General features: G+C 44.8%; 1 protein-coding gene across 1 annotated transcript; it reads left to right on the top strand.

The window, feature by feature from the left end:
* The first annotated feature begins 1,733 nt into the window (after window positions 1-1,733).
* On the top strand, window positions 1,734-3,587 carry LOC147993267 (two-component response regulator ORR42-like). Its single transcript, XM_087542589.1, has 3 exons — window positions 1,734-1,809; window positions 2,787-3,003; window positions 3,115-3,587. The coding sequence occupies exons 2-3, from the start codon at window positions 2,806-2,808 to the stop codon at window positions 3,292-3,294; spliced, it is 378 nt and encodes a 125-aa protein (XP_087398715.1). The 5' UTR covers window positions 1,734-1,809; window positions 2,787-2,805; the 3' UTR covers window positions 3,295-3,587.
* The last annotated feature ends 19,815 nt before the right edge of the window (window positions 3,588-23,402 follow it).

A 23,402-nucleotide genomic window follows, 5' to 3' on the forward strand; every position in this document is an offset into this window, starting at 1 on the left:
GGGAATGCACTAGACATGGCTAGGGGGCTATGGAAGGGTGGCATTCCCCTCAAGATCAAGATCTTTATGTGGAAAAATGTTCCGTAAACCGCCTTCCAACCACTGATAACGTGGCTAAGCGGAACGGGCCGGCGAACGGGACATGCGCCATTTGTGGCCTCGGGGAAGACGCTAACCACGTGTTCTTCGGGTGTTGTTTAGCTAGATTTGCGTGGAGTGCGGTTAGAGATACCTTCAAGCAGAATTGGAACCCGCAATCTAGCGACGATTTACTCAACTTGCTGTCAGCACAGAGGAGTGTCAATGCGAGGGTTGTGTGGCGTAGCGTAGGGGCGCTGTTATGGTCGATTTGGACGGTGCGGAACAAAATTACCATCGAACACAAGTTCCCTGCACAACCAGCTGATATTCTTTTCAAATGCCACATTTTCTTACAGGCTTGGGCGCCATTGAGGAAGCAGCGTGACGAGGGCCACATGACCGAGGATATGGAGTAGATCAAGCTGTGCATGGTGAAAGCGAGACAACAAGGACATCAAGCTTGAGGCTTTTGCTTATGCTATGCTCCGCACTTATGTTTATCTATCTATTTGCTACTCTACCTTTTGCCGGGACGTTGAGCCCGCAGAACTTCTGTCTATTTGGTTTGTAAGGATGAAACCTGGCGTGGATGCTGCCTTGGGGCTTTATTAATTTAAAGCCGAACGCTTCGTGCGTCTTCGTTCCAAAAAAATAGAGCCCGCCTTGGGTTAGGCTGACTCTTCTTGGACTTAGGCTTATATAATCTAGAGAGTTCTCTTTGTCAAAGTTTATTCGTATACCTATGTTTCAAATTCATGTAAGCTTTTACCGCAAGAAAAATTATTCATGTAAGCGTCGCTAATGGATATATACTTCAGAACTCTTATAAGAGCATTACTATTGTAGAAACATCTTTTTTGTATGTTTGCAATGAGGGGCCCTCGTGTACATCCATAAAAAAAGATTATATTTTAAAACAAATTTAAACCTCAATTTGTCAATAAAAAATGAAAGGAATTAACTCTTGGATGGAACACATATTTTTTAAGAAAGAAACGCAACACACAACATATATAATTTGGTCCAACTGATGCACATATGTATCCTGAGACGTTACATTACTAGGCCCATGCATATATACGGAATGCAGTTAAAGACGCCGAACCAGTGAAGAAAAGATCTGGCTAATCGATGGAATTAGCTAACTAATTAATGCGCAGCCTGGACTACACTGGATGCAATATCTTGGCGGCACGTTCAAAATAGTACGTCTGGTTTTCCTGCCATAACTAAACCAAAAATTAATTGCCGCAATCTATTTGATCTCGAGATGACGTGCCATAATTTTAATCGCATTGTGGGATCTCGAGATATATACGCGGTGATCTTGTGTAGTGGAATGTAATCGGCAAGCTTTGACGCCACCGTATCTCTGCTCTGTATGCAGAAGAGCGGCGGCAAGTGGTAACTTCTTTCCAGAAACATGAAGATACTTTGATATATGCCTGGGTGGCTCAATTAAATATTTATTTAATCACAAAAGATACGCCAGCCAACACAACATTTGATTTTCCCTGGTGGAATTAGAAATCGGTGCAGGTCAGATAGATATTTGCATGTGTGAAGCAGCACCGTTATTACGAATGGACGGCGGAGATCGACCGGCCACCCCTATAAATACCCCTGTACCTTGCTTCTTCTTCGATCAACACCACCAAAGCCCCAAGCATCAGCAAGCAACAGAGCTAGCTAGATACATCCTCCACCACACCATAAGCTATTACTAAGGTTCATAGCTACTCTCCTTCCTCTGTTTCTGCCTTCTTCACTTTTCTTCTCTCGCCATGCGTCCATAAAAGATTGATCGGGATTGTTCCACAAGGCGATATACATCTGAAACTAGTGCATATCTTGATCGGTTTTGATCTAGGCAGCACAGTTTTTGGTTTTTCTTGGCAGCCATGCATGTATATGCATCTATTTTTGCCTCTTCTTTCTTGCGTTCTTTGCTTCTTCTTCGTAACTCTCATGCTGTTTTCGGTGCAAAAATAAAAACATGGGAAGTATCCCTCCATGTACTGTGTAGCTCTCTGTTGCATACTGTTGACATCCAAAATACACCGTAGGCTCACATAAGCTATGTTCTTTTTGTCCCTTTTCTGTTTCTATTTTCCTATTCCAAAGTATCTATTTCTTTCCTTTTTTTTCTCTTTTCTTGATGTTCCTTTGTCCCCATAGGCTCACTTATGCAATCTACATTTTTTTTCTTGTTCTTGCACCATCGACGCTGCACTATTTTTAGTTTGGTTCCATACATACAAGATCGAGATTTGTTAAAGGCGCTGCCTATACACGTGTACGGTGAAACTAGTAGTAGTGCATTTGGATCTGTGTATTGTTGCACTGGTTGTTATTGGCAGAAGCCATGCATATGGATCTAGCATGCATGTTGAGCAATTAATGTCTGCCATTGTTGTCATCGATCCAAAATAATTGTTTGTGATTTTTTTCCGTGTTCTTTTTATCCTCGTCTGTGTAATCTAGGAGGGGGGGGGGGGGGGGGGGGATCTCCATCTCTTCCCCTGATAAAGGATTCAATAAACTAGTAAATACTAATTAAGAAAGTGTGCATACCTCTGATCTCAGCTTATTCTGCATGCATGCATGATTCTGCAAAACAAATCTTTTACTATATATCAGCCAAGATCAATGAAACATGTGGATCAGAAATAACTAATCTCTTTATAAATTATGTATTTTTGCAGTTCTTTTAGCTAGCTGATCATGGCATCCTCCCGCAAGGCATTGCTTGTTGATGATATGGCAGTTGAACGCATGGTTGCCTCCGCCATGCTGCGGAAGTTTCATTGCGAGATCACCATGGCGAAGAATGGGAAAGAAGCTGTTGATATGTTCCTTGAGGGCAACGAGTTTGATATTGTTGTATGTGATAAGGACATGCCCATAATGACCGGCCCTGAGGTATATGCTTAGCTAATTTCCCATTTCTTTCTCTTCCTTTTTCGCTTGAACATAACACATATGGATGGTCACCTCATTGACACAATATTTCTTGTACATGTTACTTGACAGGCAGTTGAGGAGATCCGTGCTATGGGAGCCATCGATGTGAAGATCGTCGGGGTGTCCGCTGATGATAACGCCATGGAGGCGTTCATGAGTGCCGGCGCTGATGACTTTGTGCGCAAACCAGTGAGGCCTGAGATTCTCGAACCTATGATTCAGGAGGTCATCAATAAGAAGAATAATTAGCGACTGTCTACGGCAATAATCTAGCTTGCTTAATCCCGTCATCAAGAAAATTTTAAATGTTCAGCTAGCTCATTTCTGCTAGCTCCACTCCTCATTATATTATTATTGTCGTGTTGCCGTATTGTTTCGAGGTCATGTTAAAGGTCGGACGCCATTAGCAAGAAGAGCAAGAGAGTCTGCCAACAAATTGATTTTATCTGTAGGTCTTTCAGTTATAATCCGCTAAATTCTGTTAATTTATGCTTCATGGTCTGTGACACGTGCCTGTATGTGTCGCTTTCCGGAGGAAAATTATTCGGCTACCAACAAGTGTTTGGTAATTGTTTCATGGGTTGGATTTCTTCTATAGTGTGGTGTACGTACACCTTCGTATAAAGCTAACCAGTGGCCGATTGTAATACTCTTTCTTTAAACATGGGAAAATATATGAGAGTGGTTTTTCAGCTCCCGGGTGCCTAGGCACACCCTTTATGAACAGTAAAATAAAAAAAAATCTGAACTTTGCAACATCAAATATGATCGAACTTAATAGGTGCTTGCAAGTTTTCATACCAAAAAAACCATTTGAGGAGCTCTACACACGAAAAGGATCTCAGTGTTTAAATTTTTGAGCACCTTTAGCACCGAAATATGAAACTCGTTTGTGCACCTTTCTCTACATGATATTTTGGCATGAAAACTTGCAAGAACCAACAAAGTTTGACCATCTTTGATGTTGCAAAGTTTCAGATTTTTTTTGATTTTTTTTGGATTTACTGTTCATAGAGGGTGCCTAGGCACCCAGGAGCTGTTACACCTTTCTTGAAATATATACTATATCATTAGTCACAAAAGAAATGCCAGCCAATATTTGATTTTCCCCGGTGAAATATCACCAGCGTGATTTCGAATGGACTGTCAACTTTGGACAACGATCCGCCATGCATCAAGTAACCCTAGAGCTAGGTAGCTACATTCTCCACCACAAGCTCCAAGGTCCATCTTCAGCATTGCTCATGAGTTTACCCAGATGACCGCTAAGTCAATGTTGTGAAAATTAGGAGAGGATTTTTCTTTTTGCGAATGATTTTTTAGCATATATAGAGTATAATGAGTCTCCCCATTCGATAGCTCAGTTTTATCATAGTTTGAGGGGTCAATTTATTTTCATGTTACTCTTCCAACTTAATCAATAAAGGCTTGATTTTTTTAAGTAAGGCCGCACTCTAGCCTTATACCATCGGTTGGGCACATTTCTTAAATTTAAGCAAATATATGAAATGGTCATCACTGTACCTCGAGAGAAGATGTCATATTATCTGTCTTTGATTTATAAATAAGTGGTTATCACCTACAGTAGGAGATGATACTTTATTGAGTTTCTTATTTATGAACAATGAAAGACACACATAGTGCAATAACAATGATTGTCTCTCCTTTTTCTTTGACCGCAACACCGATAATGCTTTTGTGACCACCTAAAATGTAAAGAAAAACAAATAAAGTCTTCAGGTATGACAATCTAACGAAAATAAAGATCCGGTTAAAATGCCACCATCTCCCCGAACTGCTCCCGTTTTCATTGTGCTATACACATTAACTATAGAGTTAGTCCACTTAGATTAAATTTCATGCATAAAAACAATATTACTAGTTGTTGTGTTATATGTGCTTAGTAGTAGCTATGTCCTATGTGCTTGACGATGACACATTTTTCATATTGGTAATATCCATCCTTTCTAACCATATCATTAATTTACCCACCGGTTATAAATATATATGGGACTTAGGTTTAACTATGGTTGTATTGCTTAGCCATGCAAGTCACTTAAAATGGTAGGACTTGAGAAAAATCTTTATTTATGGTTCCGATGGGTGCTACTAATGCCATGGGATGGTTCTGAAGATGAGTTTTGAAAAATGGAGATGAAATGAAGATGTTTTCTGAAAGGCATTGTGTGCGAGTGCTGCCAGTTACACATACCTTACATGTGCAACCACACTACCCCTATATGGAACACGGCTAGACTTTGTAACTTGGTCGGTAGAGCCTGCAATAGGCAAATACCTCTTCCACTGCGACGATAGTTGAAAGAACGACATCTCTCAAGAAATGCCATACTTTGATTGAGGTTGGTTATGATTGTCTCTCATCACTAGACACAACGATGGCCCCTTCAAATATTGTTATGAAGTAATAATCACTAGCAGCGTCTGGGCGGAGGGCTGCTACTATCACACTGCTGGTTTTTTTTGAACCAAAGACCGTAGAACAATTGTTCTACGATAAATTTCATTCAAAAAATAAGCAAAGTTATGTACAACAAAGGAAAGAAAATACAACGTCACGCCATCTAACCAATACCAGCTCTAGGAAAGTCCATGAGAAATTAAATTAGATTATCTGTAATCCATCCTCTGAAAGCCTCTCTACGCTTCTCTTTGGTTCTCAGAAGTATCAACTTTAGATCATCTCTGAGAAGATTTCGCCATGCTTGAACTGATGGGTTTTGAGCTTTAAATTTTTTGGAGTTTCTCTGCATCCAAATGTGCCAGCAACCCATGGTGATAATGCTCATTGCGAACTGCTTGGGTAAATGGATTAACAACAAATTTATTTCATTGAAAACATTGATGCCTCTGACTTTGGAAGGAACAATTGAATCCCAGCATTGCAGAGCAAATGGGCAGTCCTAGAGGAGATGAAGGCTGGTTTCCTCACAAGAACAGTTACAAAGCTCACAATAGTAGCTTGGCAAATGGAATTGCTTTCTGGAGAGAAGATTTCTGACATTACAAAGCTCACAATAGTAGCTTGGCAAATGGAATTGCTTTCTTGAGAGAAGATTTCTGACATTTACTCTGTCATGTAGTAGCAGCCATAGAAAAATCTTATATCTTAACATAACAACACTTTTCCAAATACTCTTAAACAGTGGAGAGGCTACCTCTTTTCCTTGCAAATGACCATACATTTGGATAGCAGAAAATCCATCATTTTGCTTGTTCCATGGGAAGCACCATTTGTCTAGTGAATTATTCAGATGGGTAGCTTGCAAGATGGCAGAGAGTTCTTGAAATTGCTGGTGTGCTTGAATGGATAGTGGAGTAAAGAAATGTTCAGATACCTCCTCCAAGCCTTTGATTTTCTGAACTGAAATTTGCTCATGTCTGTTGAAAGAGAATAGTTGTGGGAATCTGTCTTTCATATGCCCTGATTCCAGTTGTCAATCCAAAATCTAACAGTGTTCCCAGATCCTAGCTTGGGGACAGCAGCCTGTCTAAATTCAGGCACTAACTTTAGAATACTTTTCCACCAAAAAGATCCTTGTGGGTTAGTGGAAAGCATTCTGTCTGGATAATAAGCCTCCCAAATCAATTTGACCCAAGGAATATCCTGTTGATTTAAGAATTTGTGGACATGTTTCATAAGTAAACATTTGTTGTGACTGGCAATATCCAATACTCCAAGACCTCCTTTTTCTTTGGGCTGGCAAACTTTGTCCCAACCAATGAAGGCAATGCCTCTGTCTTCCATTCCATATTTCCTCCAAAAGAAATGCTTGCTAACAAGTTACTTGCAGCATTCAGCCTGCACACTGCTACTATGTGCTAGACAGCGTTTGCGTTTGAATGCCGCTAAGTTGTTCACTTCTAGTAGCGTTTTCTTGAAGGTTCGAATGCTGCTAATTGTAAGCACAATTTCTGTAGAAATTTTTTGCTCTGGCTGCAATTTGTTATTAATTGGCACATTGCAAGCAAATAAGAACTGTATTAATGAATTTTACATCGACTTCAAACAATAACTATAAGTACCCTCAAACATCGACTTGAACTAAATATATAAAATGTTCTTACTTGTATACTTAACAACACAATTCTGATCCAAACAGTGCTTCGAAAATTAAATACTTAGTATGATAAGCGCAATACGGTAGGTGGTATGCAGGAAGTACTACAAATCACATGGAATTACTTAACACATTTTTTGTTTTCAAATCACATGAAGCTTGATGCCTACTCGTCAACCTCCCACCTAAAGATGGTACACATGAAGAGAACCGGCCTTTGTTGTCCTTGGTGGAGCATGACAATCAACTTGTCGCCTTTCTCGCAAATGTTCTTCCACCATTGAAGACCAGACATCCATTTTCTTGCGCGTGGAGTACGTGGTTGCAAAATCAATCTTGTTAGAGATGACAATTCGAATACCACCACTACCCTGAAGCTGCATTTACTGAGGCTCCACAGCACATGTGAGTTTCTGTTGCAAAACACATTTAGTCAACATATAAATATGTATATGAAGTAAGCAACAACACTTTATTCGATTTAACTAAAATTTGAATATAATGCAATCTTTGTAGGAGTGGCTTGCCCTGCTTAACATTGTTGCAGTTCACATGTGCACTAATGGCACAAAGGACCCATTTTACGGGTCAGCATTGCCATCCGTAACATGGTCCCGGATGTTGCCCACCAATTGTGGGAGAATGTGCATCTCCTGCTAAGTTAAAGATTTACCTGCAGTGACATGCATCCTATCTACAATCCTATGAGTGTTGGGTGGCACGGTCCAATATGTTGTCCCTATTATAAGTAAGCAAGACTAGTAGTTACACACAACAAGTAAAATTAGAGGTAGTTGAAAGAATGTGATGCATAATTCATGAAAAACATACACAGGGAAAGCACTGGCATAGTGGGAAACCGCAGGCTGGGATGAAGATCGGTTTCGTCAATGATGTACATGTCGGTCCTCATCCCGATGTTGCACTCGTATGTCTTGGTCAATCCTCGCCACCTAGGACAACCGAGGAAGGTGTGATCTCTTTCATTCTTTAGTAAAACATGGAAGTTGAAGCCCTCCTCTGTCTCAAGGTGGACAACCATGGTTGGCTGCTCGACATGAATGTGTAGCATCTCAAGACCTCCAGCCTCGAAAAGCAAGGGATAATCTAAGAAATAATAGTGCAAATCAGACATTTGAAGTAATCACATTTATGCATGCATGTAAGAAACCTCAACCGGTACGTTAATTATGAAATCATCTCTTCTTACAAACATGCTGTATGCTCGTTGAATTCTTCTGATAGCACCAATAAGAAGCAATTAGTCGTCATCCACCTCAGCACCTGTCGGACCAACCGGTTGCACCGGCAAACCCGGGTGTCGCATCTACGACACACTGTTGCCATTTCTTGGTTCAAAAAAATACAATCAAGATTATAATAAGGTGCACATGTGCTATTAATTAGTACTTAGCAGTAATTTAAACATGTAAATCGAAACTTATTCTATTACATACACTAATTTTTTTGTACTCCATTTTTTGCCTAGATTCACCATTGCACATGCACTTATTACTATACAAATTAACCTATTCATATGCATGCAATAACAAATTAACTCAAGCATGCTAGTCCAAAAATGCGCATTGCTACTTGTGATAGGCGTTGGGATTTCCCCGAAGAGGAAGGGTGATATACTATAGTAGCAGAGAGTATTTCCCCTAGTTAAGAACCAAGTTTTACCAAACCAATAGGAGATTCACGCAAACAACGGTTGACAGTACCTGCACACACACAGACAAATACTTGCACCCAACGCGGGAAAGAGGGTTGTCAATCCCCTTATACTCGTTAATCGCAAGGATTAATTTTGATAGTGGTGGATATATAAATTGCAAAATAAATAAAAGTAAATACATCGCAACAAGGTATTTAGGGTTTTAGTAATATGAGGTGAATGGACCCGGGGGGCATAGCTTTCACTAGAGGCATCTCTCTCAAGAACATAACAACGGTGGGTACACAAATTACTATTGGGTAATTGATAGAAAAAAGCGCATAGTTATGACATTATTTATATCATGATCAATACATAGGCATTACAAATGTGACAAGTAGACCGTTAAACTTAATGACGCCTACTGCTATTACTCCACTTCGAGAGCGCTTCTATGCTTGCCTCTTTAGGTATTAAGTTCATAACAAAAAAGTAATGCTTTAAGTATGACGACATAATGTAGACAAAATAAGATCAATATATATATGATCAAACCCATTGTTTTAACCTTAGTAGCTACAATACAAATAAGTGCCTCGCTCCCCTTTTGTCACGAAGTGAGGACACCGCAAGGTTGAACCTACCACAAAGTACCTCTCTCGCTAAAGATAAATCAATCTAGTTGGCCAAACTAGATGGATAGACCGGAGAGAAACACAATGCTATAACAATCACACATATTAAATTTCAAAAATAAATCAACTACTTCCAATGAACAATCTGATCATAAACCCACAATTCATCGGATCCCAACAAACACACCACAAAAGATTACATCAAACCGATCTTCGAAGAGAACATTATATTGAAGATCAAAGAGAGAGAGAGAGAGAGAGATCTAGCTACTGTTATGGACCCGTAGGTCCTGTGAGGAACTACTCACACATCATCGGAGAGGCAGCAATGTTGATGTAGAGGCCTTCCTTGATCATTTCCCCCTCTGGCAGAGTGCGGTAAAAGGCCTCCAGATGGGATCGTGGAAGAATAGAGGCTTGCAGCGGTGGAATAATTGTTTTGGGTCTCACTCTGGTGGTTTTTGGATTTTGGGGAAAGGCTTGGAATTAGGTTAAATGGAGTTGCGAGAGCCCCACAAGCCTGGGTGGTGCGCCCCTGATAGCGCGCCTGTCGGTGTCAAAACCGGCGAATCTCGGGTAGGGGGTCCCGAACTGTGCGTCTAGGATCGATGGTAACAGGAGACGGGGGACACGATGTTTACCCAGATTCGGGCCCTCCTACCCGAGATCCGCCGGTTTTGACACCGACATTGGTGCTTTCATTGAGAGTTCCACTATGACGTCGATGAAAGGCTCGATGGATCGCCTTGTCATTAAAGACAACATTACCGCAGGGGTAGTTTTGGCCTCGGGCCAAACCCTCCGGCTGGGCGACTTTACTATGATCGCCTGTTCGGTCGCGGAGCCGACGATGACCTCTCGGGCCATCAAAAACCCCCTTCGCATCAACTCCGAGCACTCCAAGAAGATGGATCCAATTGAGTTTTCGTCCTTAAAAGAGCCCCTAGATCGCATCGCCGCTTTGGGAATCGTCACAGATTACGATCAGATCGGGCCTAAAACCGATCAGGGAGAAACCGAAACTCCACCGGTCACCCACCAGATCGCGGCAGTCCTGGAGTAGGACGGCGAGTCTTCTCCTATATTGAAGACGGACTATGCTCGGGTCGCCGTTCATGAAGAGCCAGATACTCACCCGCGAAAGGATGCAACCAGCCCTCCGAACATAGCATCGGACGGCGGTTCCAAACAATCAGAAGATATTCTGGAACCCGGACTGTCTAGTCCGGAAGGTCGCCAGACTCTGGAAAACCGGTTAGGTCGGGGTTTGGATTTAATTCCACCCACCCACCCGGACATAGAGGCTCTCATGAGCATAAAACAACAATCTCAGGAGAAGGTCCACCACTTTTGGGCCAGATTCCTCCTTGTCAAGGACAAGGAATCCTCAATGCCATGAATCGACGCCGCATACTAAAATTTGCTGACTTAGCAACAATCGTACAAAAATACTGCGTGATGGAAAGCGCCTGGGAAACTCGGGCAGCTCGATGGGAACCACCAGCCCCAACCCAACTTCCCCTACAGGCGAAAAGGGCGTACACTCGGGGCACGCCCAGTCCAACAGTCAAAAAACACAAAGCCACTATACGGCACGGCACCGTTCTGGAAGGGTGGCTCGATGGCCCATGCAAAATACATACAACAACAGATACTATGGCAACCCACAGCCTTAGAGCATGTTGGATACTATGACATGTAGCCAAGAGCGGCGAGGACATCCTTATCAAGGACGCCCCAGAACAACACTCCCCAGATGACGACGACCCAAGAGTATTGACAGTCTTCGAGACATTCGCTTCAAATAACAAGCGCAAAAGGGCACTTTGCAAGCTCAACAAAGTCTGCCAAATTGCTGTAATAAAACCATGGAACAACACAACTATAACATTCAACGCCAGTGACGAACCAAAGTACAGAACAGTACGAGCACTAGCCGCGTTAGTCCTCAGCCCCATCTTGGATGGGTTTCGACTCACCAAGGTCCTCATGGACGGCGGCAGTGGACTAAACCTCATTTATGAGGACACACTCCATAAAATGGACATAGACAGGAGTCGCATCGAAACAAGTAACACAACCTTTCGAGGAATTATTCCGAGTCGGGAGGCACAGTGCGCGGGCAAAATCACACTTGACGTGGTATTCGGATCGTCGGAGAACTATCGGTCCGAAGAAATAACCTTCCAAGTGGCCCCTTTCAGCAGCGGATATCACGCCCTGTTGGGGCGGGATGCTTTTACACGCTTCCAAGCTATACCTCACTACGGATATATGAAGCTCAAAATGCCCTGACCAAACGATATAATCACTCTCGTCAGTGATCCCGACATAGCACTCCGCGCTGAAAACAAAACCGCATCCCTGGCCCTGGAGGCGCTATCCGAAGCCCTCGCGGCCGAAGAATTAACCGCACTACGCTCCATAGTGGACAGGGACGATGTGATGCTCGATAAACGCCCCAAATCCACCTCGTTCAAACCGGCAGAAGAAATAACCAAATTCCAGGTCCACCCAACGGACCACAAGAAGACAGCATCCATCGGAGCTCAGCTAAACCCAACAGTTGACCCGCACTACGAGAATTCCTGCACGAAAACTGGGACATATTTGCCTGGCACCCTTCGGATATGCCAGGGATCCCACGCAAGTTGGCCGAACATAGCCTCAACATATTAAAGGGATTTAAACCAGTCAAGCAAACATTCCAGCTCTTTTCCGAACCTAAGCAACAAGCCATGGGGGAGGAGCTGGCCAAGCTCATCGAGGCCGGATTCATCAGAGAAATCAAGCATCCGGACTGGCTGGCAAACCTGGTAATGGTACCAAAGAAAGATAAATCCTGGCGCCTATGTGTCGATTTCAAGGATCTCAACAAGGATTGCCCTAAGGACCCTTTTCCCCTTCCCCGCATTGATCAAATCATTGACGCCACCGCAGGACATGACTCACTGTGTTTCCTTGATGCATACTCCGGATACCATCAAATCAAAATGAAGGAATCCGATCAAGCGGCAACAACATTTATTACCCCATACAAGCCATTCTGCTTCAATACCATGCCCTTTGGGCTCAAGAACGCCGGCGCCACATATCAACGCATGATCCAAACATGCCTGGAGAAACATATTGGCAAAATAGTAGAAGCTTACGTTGATGACGTCGCCATCAAAACCAGGCACGTGGAAACACTAATAGACGACTTACGTCTTACATTCGACAACCTCAGGGCGTATGACATCAAGCTCAACCCGGAAAAGTGTGTCTTCGGCGTCCCGGCTGGAAAACTACTGGGCTTGATCGTCTCCAATAGGGGAATCGAAGCAAACCCAGCCAAAATCCAAGCTTTGTCACAATTGGCTAAGCCAACAGACCTTAAACAAGTTCAAAAACTTGCAGGTTACATGGCAGCTCTAAGCCGCTTTATCTCCAGATTAGGAGAAAAGGCACTACCACTCTATCGCCTTCTACGGCAAACCGACCACTTCGAGTGGATGGACGCGGCAATAGCCGGACTGGAAGAAATAAAAACCCTTCTTGCGAGCAATCCAATCCTGGCCGCACCAAACGCCGGCAAACCGATGTTATTATATATATCGGCAACACATCAGGTGGTGAGAGCCGTACTCGTCGTTGAATGAGAACAGGACGGACATAAATTCCCGCTTCAGAAGCCAGTATACTACATATCTACTGTCCTTACACCATGCAAATCCCGGTACCCTCATTATCAAAAAATAGCATACGCGGTCTTCATGGCATCCCGAAATCTCTGTCACTACTTCCAGGAGTGTTCGATCACGGTGGCCTCCGAAGTACCACTCAACGACATTATAAACGACCGCGATGCTACGGGCTAGATTGCCAAATGGGCCATTGAGCTCCTGCCATTTGACATTATATATAAACAACGTCGAGCTATCAAATCCCAAGTACTGGCCGACTTCATCGCCGAATGGACAGAGGCCGAACTCCCTAAAGAGTACGGCACATACTCCAATTGGGTCATGCACTTTGACGGCTCCAAAATGCTGGCAGGAGCGGGTGTCGTTTTAATGTCACCTACCGGAGACATCGTCCAGTACGTTCTCCAAATACTATACACAGACTCCAATAATGTAGCCGAATACGAGGCCTTATTGCATGGTCTCCGGATGGCTGTCTTCATGGGCATACAATGCCTAGAAGTGCACGGGGACTCAAACCTTGCAATATCTCAAATAAATGGAGATTTCGACGCTAAAGATCCGAAGATGGCAGCGTATCATAACGTAGTCATAAAAATGTCGGCCCGGTTCGGGGGGCTCGAGTTCCATCATGTGGCTCGAGAAAGTAATCAAGCGGCGGATGTTCTTGCTCGTATTGGCGCTAAGCGCGACCCCGTCCCACCTAATATCTTCCTAGAAAGGATCTTTAAGCCATTCGTGGTGTGGCAGGGGGAAAATGGCAATACTAGTCCGGACCGAAACATAACGCCAGATCCCGGAAACACAGACATAACACCGTCGGTGCATCTCATCATGGCAGTCATTGCCCCATGGACCGAACCCTTCCTGGCCTACCTTAACAGGAAGGAGCTTCCTGAGGACCAGAATGAGGCCCACTGCATTGTCCGGCGCTCAAAGGCTTACAAGGTTCACGATGGAGAGCTCTACAAGAAAAGCGCCACCGGAGTCCTTCAACGATGTATATCCGAGGAAGAGGGGCGGCAGCTCTTGGCTGAAATTCATGCCGGACTCGGCGGCCACCACGCCGCAGGTCGGGCCCTTGTTAGCAAGGCCTTCCGTACATGGTTTTATTGGCCGACGGCCTGAGCAGATGCACAAGACCTTGTCCAACGTTGCGTCGGATTCCAACTCTTTGTCAATCAAAGCCATATGCCCCCACTGCCCTACAAACAATCCCCATCACTTGGCCTTTCGCGGTCTGGGGACTCGACATGGTTGGACCCCTTAAAGGGGGAAGCCACAAGAAAAAATATCTGTTGGTTATGGTGGAAAAATTCACTAAGTGGATAGAAGCTAAACTGGTCAAAACGGCTGAGTCCGGCTTGGTAATAGACTTCATATCCGATGTTGTGCACCGTTATGGTGTCCCACACAGCATCATCACTGACAACAGCTCCAATTTCACAGCCGACGAGTTAAAAACCTGGTGTACTAATCTGGGCATTAAACTAGATTACGCCTCCGTCTACCACCCACAAACTAACGGTCAAGTCGAACGCGCCAACGGTCTTATTATGAGCGGCATCAAGCCCAGACTAGTGCAGTCTTTGAAAGAATCAGACACTCACTGGGTTGAGGAGCTCGACTCCGTACTCTGGGGGCTGTGGACCACTCCCAACCGTACTACCGGGCACACACCTTTCTTCATGGTGTATGGTGCAGAGGTCATATTGCCCTGCGATATTATTCACGACTCACCTAGAGTGTGTATGTACCAAGAGAGAGAAGCCGAGCTCGATCGGCAGGACAGCCTAGATGCCCTGGAGGAGGAACGCGATGTCGCAAAAGCCCGTTCAGTAGTTTACCAACAGCAGGCTCGAAGATAACGAAGCAGAGAAGTATGGGCCAAGACTTACAACGTTGGCGAACTTGTTCTACGCCTCCCGGAGAAGAAAAAGGACAAACTCAAGCCCAAATGGGAGGGTCCCTTCATAATTGACGAAGTTCTCATAGGAGGAGCGTACCGTCTTTGCAATGCATCAGACAATCGCCTCGAGCCGAACCCCTGGAACGCAGCCAGACTCCGGAGATTCTATGCCTAGCGCTAAACCCCTTGTTCGTCTCCTCCTCCCCTGTAGTTTCCATTATTTTTTCTCTCTTTTCCGATTACTTTCTTCTTTCTCGCTTTAAAGCTTTGGTGCGGCTAGACCGCACACCATCGGCACATACATCTTTAAACATGTACGCCACTAGTACCTGGGACCTTCTCGGACAGAAGTTCTTGTCATTCCTTGAGCATCAAGCTCCTCACATATGAGTTTTTCCATATGTACCTTTTCTTTGCCATCATATGCATCGATATGACTTAAGTTTTGGCCAAGCTGGGTTGCCTAGCTCCTGTGCTTATGCCCTACGTTCCCGTTAGTTCGGCTAGGGCATAAAGGGAGCACCTCTGCGATTGCTACTGCCGGGGTCATCCAGATGTGTACCTCAGACTAGGTGAAGCCAAAAGCTAGTGTTCTTAAGGGAATATTCGGTCGGTGAATTAAAGATGTTTTTTTAAAAAAAACTCACTCCATTATGCACCCCTAGAAGTTATATAAACCGTGGTGCTCACACCACAATTCGGACATGCGCATTAAATGCATGCACACCTAGGGAAAGGAACCCTTAACGAAACTATTCTCTCTGGAAGATGTTTCTTATGATATCAATGTAATATAACATATCTAGCCAAATACAACTTGTCTGTTCAAGTAACTATGACCCCTACACCTAGTTTTCCAGGCATACCCCGGCCTATTCGGCTGCACGGTATTCGGAAACACTCCGCACCTTCGGGACCGGAGGTTGAAGAGAAAAGGTCTACCATGACAAATGATATACAATTTAGCTAGATGAGGAAAGTACACGGTCACTTGGACTCGAAAACCTCCTCCTCTACACCTTCCAACAGGCAGTCTAACTTACAATCCTGTTGGGAATATTTGGCGGCCACCTCTTCTTGGTCATATACTAAACTAACGGGAATTTCTTCCCCATTCAACCCTAGCGGTCCGACAGGAGCCATGTGATTAGGATCCAACTTGGTGTATCGCGTCTTCACCATGGCCCAGGCCTCTCGCGCACCCTCTCGGCATGCCGATATCTTCCACAGCCGGATACGCCACCGCGCTCCCTTGAACAGCTCTACCAGCTTCTCCATGCTTCCTGGAGGGGGGTCCGATGGCCATAAAGCCTTGGCTACACTCTGCATCGCCTGCCGAGCTTGCTCGCGCAACTGCGACAGCCCCTGCAGAAGATCACTCGATGATCTGGACACTTCCTCTTTGGGGCGGTTCGTCAAAACACCTGCAATCACAGCTATATCAGCTACCGTTATCTCCAAAACTCTTATAAAACAAAAGTGGCCACATACTGAATATGCCGCCTCGTAGCTTCTTGTTCTCCTTCACAGAGTCAGCTAGCTGAGCTCGCACATCTTTCAGTTCTTTGCCCAGTTTAGAGTTTGAGTCCTGGAGTTTCTTTTTCTCTTGAACGACTTTTGTCAATACACGCTCGCTCGCTGCTAGTAGCTTTTTGCCTCCGCGTTCTTCGCTTCGAGCGGCGTCCAGCTGCTCTTGTACTTGGTCTAACAGCCGAACACAAAGATTAGCACCCGGATTCGCACTAACGGTGTATCATTACGAATTTTTGATAGAAGGAAACATTACCGGGAGATGCGTTGTATTTCTCCAGTTCGGCATTGGCAGCAAGCAGCCGGCGCTGACACTTTTCCAGCTCCTGAGCTAGCTGGGTGTTCTTCTCCGTAAGAACCTGGTCATACATTGATCCTTAAATTAGTTGTTTCAACTCCTTTAAGTCTCGGGGGCTACTGCATATGGTTATCATAGCCAGACAAAATAAATTTACCTGCACATCTTTCAAATGTTGCTTTGTGGCCCTATTAATCCCATCTCGAGCAGCTCAGATATATGCATGGGCCGAGTTGAAGGCGTTAAACGACTCTTCTGAAAAGCCAGGGTCTTGTAAAATGGCCCGGCGGCACCGATGATTCATCGCACTCTCCACTTCCGAGTTGTTGACGAATACATCATCCGAGTCCTTGGCCGGAGGACAGTCCGGCTTCAACTCCGCATCAGCCCCCGTCTTCATGGCAGGATTTGAATCCTGGCTGCGGGAAGTACGACCACTCGAACCTCCGGATACGGTCCGACGCGTCTTTCTCCCGACACATGGATAACATGAAGGTCACGGTTCGACGTGACTGCTCAGGTGCAGGTTGGCGAATTCATACCTCTTCAATGGGGGCACGGCCGTATCTTCATTTGCTTTCCTCTTGGAAGGCTCGCCCGGAGTGGGGGACGCTCTCTTCGAAGGTACCCTCGGAGTAGTACGGCGCGCCGAACCCTTCCCCTTTTGAGCACAAGACAGTGCGGTGAGTAAGAGGGAAGGAGAGATCTCTTTTGAATAAGGTGTGTTCGGATCACTTACGTGTGAAGATGGAAGAAGACCGGGGTAGTCGGCGATGATGGCCACTTCTGTCATCCTCCCCATTGTAGTGCCACATTGGAAGCCCTCTGTATTGGAGCGGCTGAACCCCTCACGCTATGGAAATCGCCATAACCTCGATTACTGTGAGTCCGGACTGAGTGAGCTCTTTTATCCTCCTCGTCAGCTAACGAACCTCCGCGCCGTCTTCCTCTTCAAGACTCTGGGGACGCCAACTGTGGCGTTTCTTCAGTGGGACGAGCGCAAATTTAGGAAGACCCTTTCGAATCGGGTCGGGAAGCGCAACATCCTCTATATAAAACCATTCGGAGGGCCATTCATCGGATGCCTTCCTTGGTGTGCCGGATGGATATCCGGTATCGGCGATGCGCCATACTTTGGCTCAGCCTACTTCAAATATTGACCCTTTGTGGTTGCGCGGGACGAGACATAACAACTTCCTCGACAACTCGAAATGAGCCTCGACGCCCAGGAAAAGTTCGCATAAAGCGACGTAACCCGCAATGTGCAGAATAGAGGCCGGAGTGAAGTTGTGCAGCTGGAGGCCGTAATATTCCAGAAGCCCTCGAAGGAACGGATGGATTGGGAATCCAACGCCTCTTAGCAGGTAGGGGACAAAACACACTCGCTCTCCCCCGGACGGATTGGGGAAGTCCTCTGCCTGAGTCCCCTCATTGAAGAAAGCTAGCCCCGTTCGAACAGGGACTAGATCTGCATGGGGAAGGAATCCCCGTGTTTGCAACTTCATCAATCGGCTATGAGACACAGAACACCTCTCCCACTCACATTTCTCTGGGCCGGGACGAGCGGAGGAGCTGGGAACACTAGCCATGCTAGAATAGTTTCTCCTAAGCAGTCTCTGGGGATTTCTTCTGCGTAGCGCTGAATGGATCTGGGATCCAATCTCTTTAAATAGGCGCTCTTCCTTGCATGGGTGGGGTGTTATTCGCAAAAATACCCTGACTTTCCACATTCACTCGACACGTGGAGGACAAAGATTATTCAACGCGCAGAAGCCAAGGAGGCGACATTGGATCAATGGCCGAATACATTACTTGGAGATCATTGAAGGGGGAACCCGCCTTGCAATGCCGAAGACAATATATGTGCCGAGCACCTCGCTATTGAAGACTGGTTCGGGGGCTACTGAGGGAGTCCTGGACTAAGGGGTCCTCGGGCATCCGGCCTGTTATCCATGGGCCGGACTGATGGGCTGTGAAGACATGAAGGCCGAAGACTGCACCGTGTCCGGGTTGGACTCTACTTGGCGTGGAAGGCAAGCTTGGCGACCTAAGATTCCTTCTTATATAACTGACTCCATGTAAAACCTAGATCCCCTCGGTGTTTATATAAACCAAAGGGGATAGTCCGGAAAGGACAACACATATACTCATTACCATACCACATAGGCTAGACTTCTAGGGTTTAGCCATTACGATCTCGTGGTAGATCAACTCTTGTAATACTCATATTCATCAAGAGCAATCAAGCAGGAAGTAGGGTATTACCTCCATAGAGAGGGCCCGAACCTGGGTAAACATCGTGTCCCCCGTCTCCTGTTATCATCGATCCTAGACGAACAGTTCAGGACCCCCTACCCGAGATCCGCCGGTTTTGACACCGACAGCGCCACTTGAGATAGTGGCTCTCTCTGTTGGGGAACGTAGCAGAAATTCAAAATTTTCCTACGTGTCACCAAGATCTATCTATGGAGAGACCAGCAACGAGGGGAAGGAGAGTGCATCTACATACCCTTGTAGATCGCTAAGAGGAAGTGTTCAAGAGAACGGGGTTGATGGAGTCGTACTCCGTCGTGATCCAAATCACCGATGATCCTAGTGCCGAACGGACGGCACCTCCGCGTTCAACACACGTACGGCCCGGTGACGTCTCCCATGCCTTGATCCAGCAAGGAGAGAGGGAGAGGTTGAGGAAGACTCCATCCAGCAGCAGCACAACGGCGTGGTGGTGATGGAGGAGCGTGGCAATCCTGCAGGGCTTCGCCAAGCACCGCGAGATATGAGGAGAAAGAGAGGGAGGGCTGCACCAACAGGCAGAGATCAGATCGCGTGTATTGGGCAGCCCCTAGGCCTCATATATATAGGGGAAGGGGAGGAGGGTGCGCCCCCTCTAGGGTTCCCACCCCTAGAGGGGCGGCAGCCCCAAACCCATCTATGGGTGGCGGCCACAAGGGGGGGAGGAGAGGGAGGCGCAGGGAGTATGGGCCTTAGGGCCCATCTGCCCTTAGGGTTTGCCCCCTCTCCCCTTCTAGGCGCATGGGCCTTAGTGGGAGGCGCCCCAGCCCACCTAGGGGCTGGTGCCTTCTCACACTTGGCCCATGTATGCCTCTGGGACCCATGGCCCCCCCGGTGGACCCCCGGACCCCTCCGGTGGTCCCGATACATTACCGATAAACCCCGAAACTTTTCCGGTGACCAAAACAGGACTTCCCATATATAAATCTTTACCTCTGGACCATTCCGGAACTCCTCGTGATGTCCGGGATCTCATCCGGGACTCCGAACAACATTCGGTAACCACATACAAACTTCCTTTATAACCCTAGCGTCATCGAACCTTAAGTGTGTAGACCCTACGGGTTCGGGAGACATGCAGACATGACCGAGACGTTCTCCGGTCAATAACCAACAGCGGGATCTGGATACCCATGTTGGCTCCCACATGTTCCACGATGATCTCATCAGATGAACCACGATGTCAAGGACTTAATCAATCCCGTATACAATTCCCTTTGTCTAGCGGTACGATACTTGCCCAAGATTCGATCGTCGGTATCCTGATACCTTGTTCAATCTCGTTACCGGCAAGTCTCTTTACTCATTCCGTAACACATCATCCCGTGATCAACTCCTTGGTCACATTGTGCACATTATGATGATGTCCTACCGAGTGGGCCCAGAGATACCTCTCCGTTTACACGGAGTGACAAATCCCAGTCTCGATTCGTGCCAACCCAACAGACACTTTCGGAGATACCTGTAATGTACCTTTATAGCCACCCAGTTATGTTGTGACGTTTGGCACACCCAAAGCACTCCTACGGTATCCGGGAGTTGCACAATCTCATGGTCTAAGGAAATGATACTTGACATTAGAAAAGCTTTAGCATACGAACTACACGATCTAGTGCTATGCTTAGGATTGGGTCTTGTCCATCACATCATTCTCCTAATGATGTGATCCCGTTATCAACGACATCCAATGTCCATGGTCAGGAAACCGTAACCATCTATTGATCAACGAGCTAGTCAACTAGAGGCTTACTAGGGACATGGTGTTGTCTATGTATCCACACATGTATCTGAGTTTCCTATCAATACAATTCTAGCATGGATAATAAACGATCATCATGAACAAGGAAATATAATAATAATCAATTTATTATTGCCTCTAGGGCATATTTCCAACACTCTCGTGCATTGTCTGTTCTCCCCCCGAAGCTTCCAAGGTCCCTTTTGGTCTAGAAAAAATCATCGTAAAGTTTCATCGCGTTTGGACTTCGTTTGGTATGGTTTTCTATGAGACAATAAAATAGGCAAAAACAGAAAATGGCACTGGGCACTAGGTTAATAGGTTAGTTCCCCAAAGTGATATAAAATTGCATATAAAGCATACAAGATTGATAATATAATAGCATGAAATGATCAAAAATTATAGATACGTTGGAGACATATCAGCATCCCTAAGCTTAATTCCTGCTCGTCCTCGAGTAGGTAAATGATAAAAATAGAATTTTGATGGTTAATTCTAACTAACATGTCTTATCATGTAATCTATTTTACGATATGAATACCGAGGAACGATGATGTAATAGATATGAACATAGTAATATCCCCTAATACTAGAAAATAATCCTTACTCTTCAAAATATAGGATGCTTAACGAATGTTACCTCTACTCACTGAATTATGTAAGCATGGCCTCCATCTTCCTAACATAAGTATAAATCATGAGCACCCCAGTGCCTAACCAAGCAATTGCATCGTACCTTTTCTTGCTTTAGCATTTTCAACTTTACTCAATATATGAGTGTGAGACATGGACTTAGCACTATGGTTCGAATAGAATATGTTAGTAGAGGTTTATAAGGGAAGACGAAAAGTGAAGAAACTCTCGCATCAACTAGATGGGTCGTTAGGAAATGGAGAGGCCTTATAATCAATATCAATGTGAGGAGTAGGGATTTCCATGCAACGGATGCACTAGAGCTATACGTGTATGAAACCTCGCTACTGAAACTAAGAGGGTGTGCATCCATGTTGCTTTCTCATGAAGACCTCGGCATTTGAGGAAGCCCATCATCGGAATATACAAGCCAAGTTCTATAATGTAAAAATTCCCACTAGTATATGAAAGTGAAAAATCATGGAGACTATCTATATGAAGAACATGGTGCTACTTTGAAGCACAAGTATGGTAAAAGGATAGTACCATTGCACCTTCTCTCTTTTTCTCTCATTTTCAATTTTTTTCCTTTCTCGTTTTCTTAGAACAATATCATGAACCTCATCCCCGCTTTTTCGTGGACTCATCAGCCTCAATCATTCTTTACCTCACTGGGACAAGGTTCTAATGATGATGATAATCACACTTCTTTTTTACTTACAACTTGATAAACCGAATGATATGACTCGATATGAATGCCTCTAGCAGTGTACCAGGATGTGCAATGATCTAGCGTAATATGTATTACAATTATGAATGGTGGCTTTGCCACAAATATCATGTCAGCTCTATATGATCACACAAAGCAATATGATGATGAACACACAAGTCATGTGAATAGTAACCACGGAAGTTGCATGGAAAAATATCTCGGAATTGCTACGGAAATTCCATAACAGGTAGGTATGCTGGTTGTTTTTAGGAAGGATATAATAAGGATTATGTGTGATAGAGCGTGTCATGTCATGGGATATGGATGCACCAGCGAAGTTCGCACCAATTCTCGAGGCAAAAATGGGCAATGCACGGTTCCAGAGAGGCTAGAAAAATATGGATAGGTGGGAGTGTTGTATTAGTCCATGAACTCACATTAGTCATAAAAAACTCGTATACTTATTGTGAACGTTTTATTAGCCCTCGAAGCAAATTACTACTCGCATGCCCCTAGGGAGGAGGTTGGTAGGAGTTAACCATTGCGCGCCTCCGATTCGAACAACACAAAGGATTTCATTGAGGAATAAATATGCTCCAACATCCCTGTCATGCCATGACCGACACTTAAGAGTATTACATAACAAGCTTTAATATCGATGTTTTTTAGTTTTTACTAACCAATGATTATGAACTAATACTCTTTCATGTTACAACATCAATATTATTAAGTCACACGCTTCATATTCAGTGATCTACATGAAAGTTTTTATTATACCACTCTTGTATACCTATCATTTTTTAACTAGTCTTATAACCCATGCACATAACCCCTTCCTATTTAAACTCTCAAAAAGATATAAGTGAGGCATGAGAGTGCAAATGATTTCTATAAAATATAACAACCGCCATGCTCTAAAGATGCAAGTGAAGCACATGAACAACTGCCTAACTCAAAAGATATAAGTCAAGCACATAGAGCATTTTAACAAATTATGATGAATATGTGTCTCTCTCATGAGGTGTGTCCAGCAAACATGATTGTGGCAAACTAACAAACAAAATAAAACTATAGCAGATGACGCTCCCCACAAAACTCATATCATGTGATGAATAAAAATATAGCTTTGAGTAACATTACCGATAGATTGTAGACAAAAGAGGGGATGCCATCTGGGGCACCCCAAAG

The sequence above is a fragment of the Triticum urartu genome, chromosome 1A (genome assembly GCF_056163025.1).
Source record: "Triticum urartu cultivar PI428250 chromosome 1A, HENAU_Tu73, whole genome shotgun sequence".
NCBI lineage: Eukaryota > Viridiplantae > Streptophyta > Magnoliopsida > Poales > Poaceae > Triticum > Triticum urartu.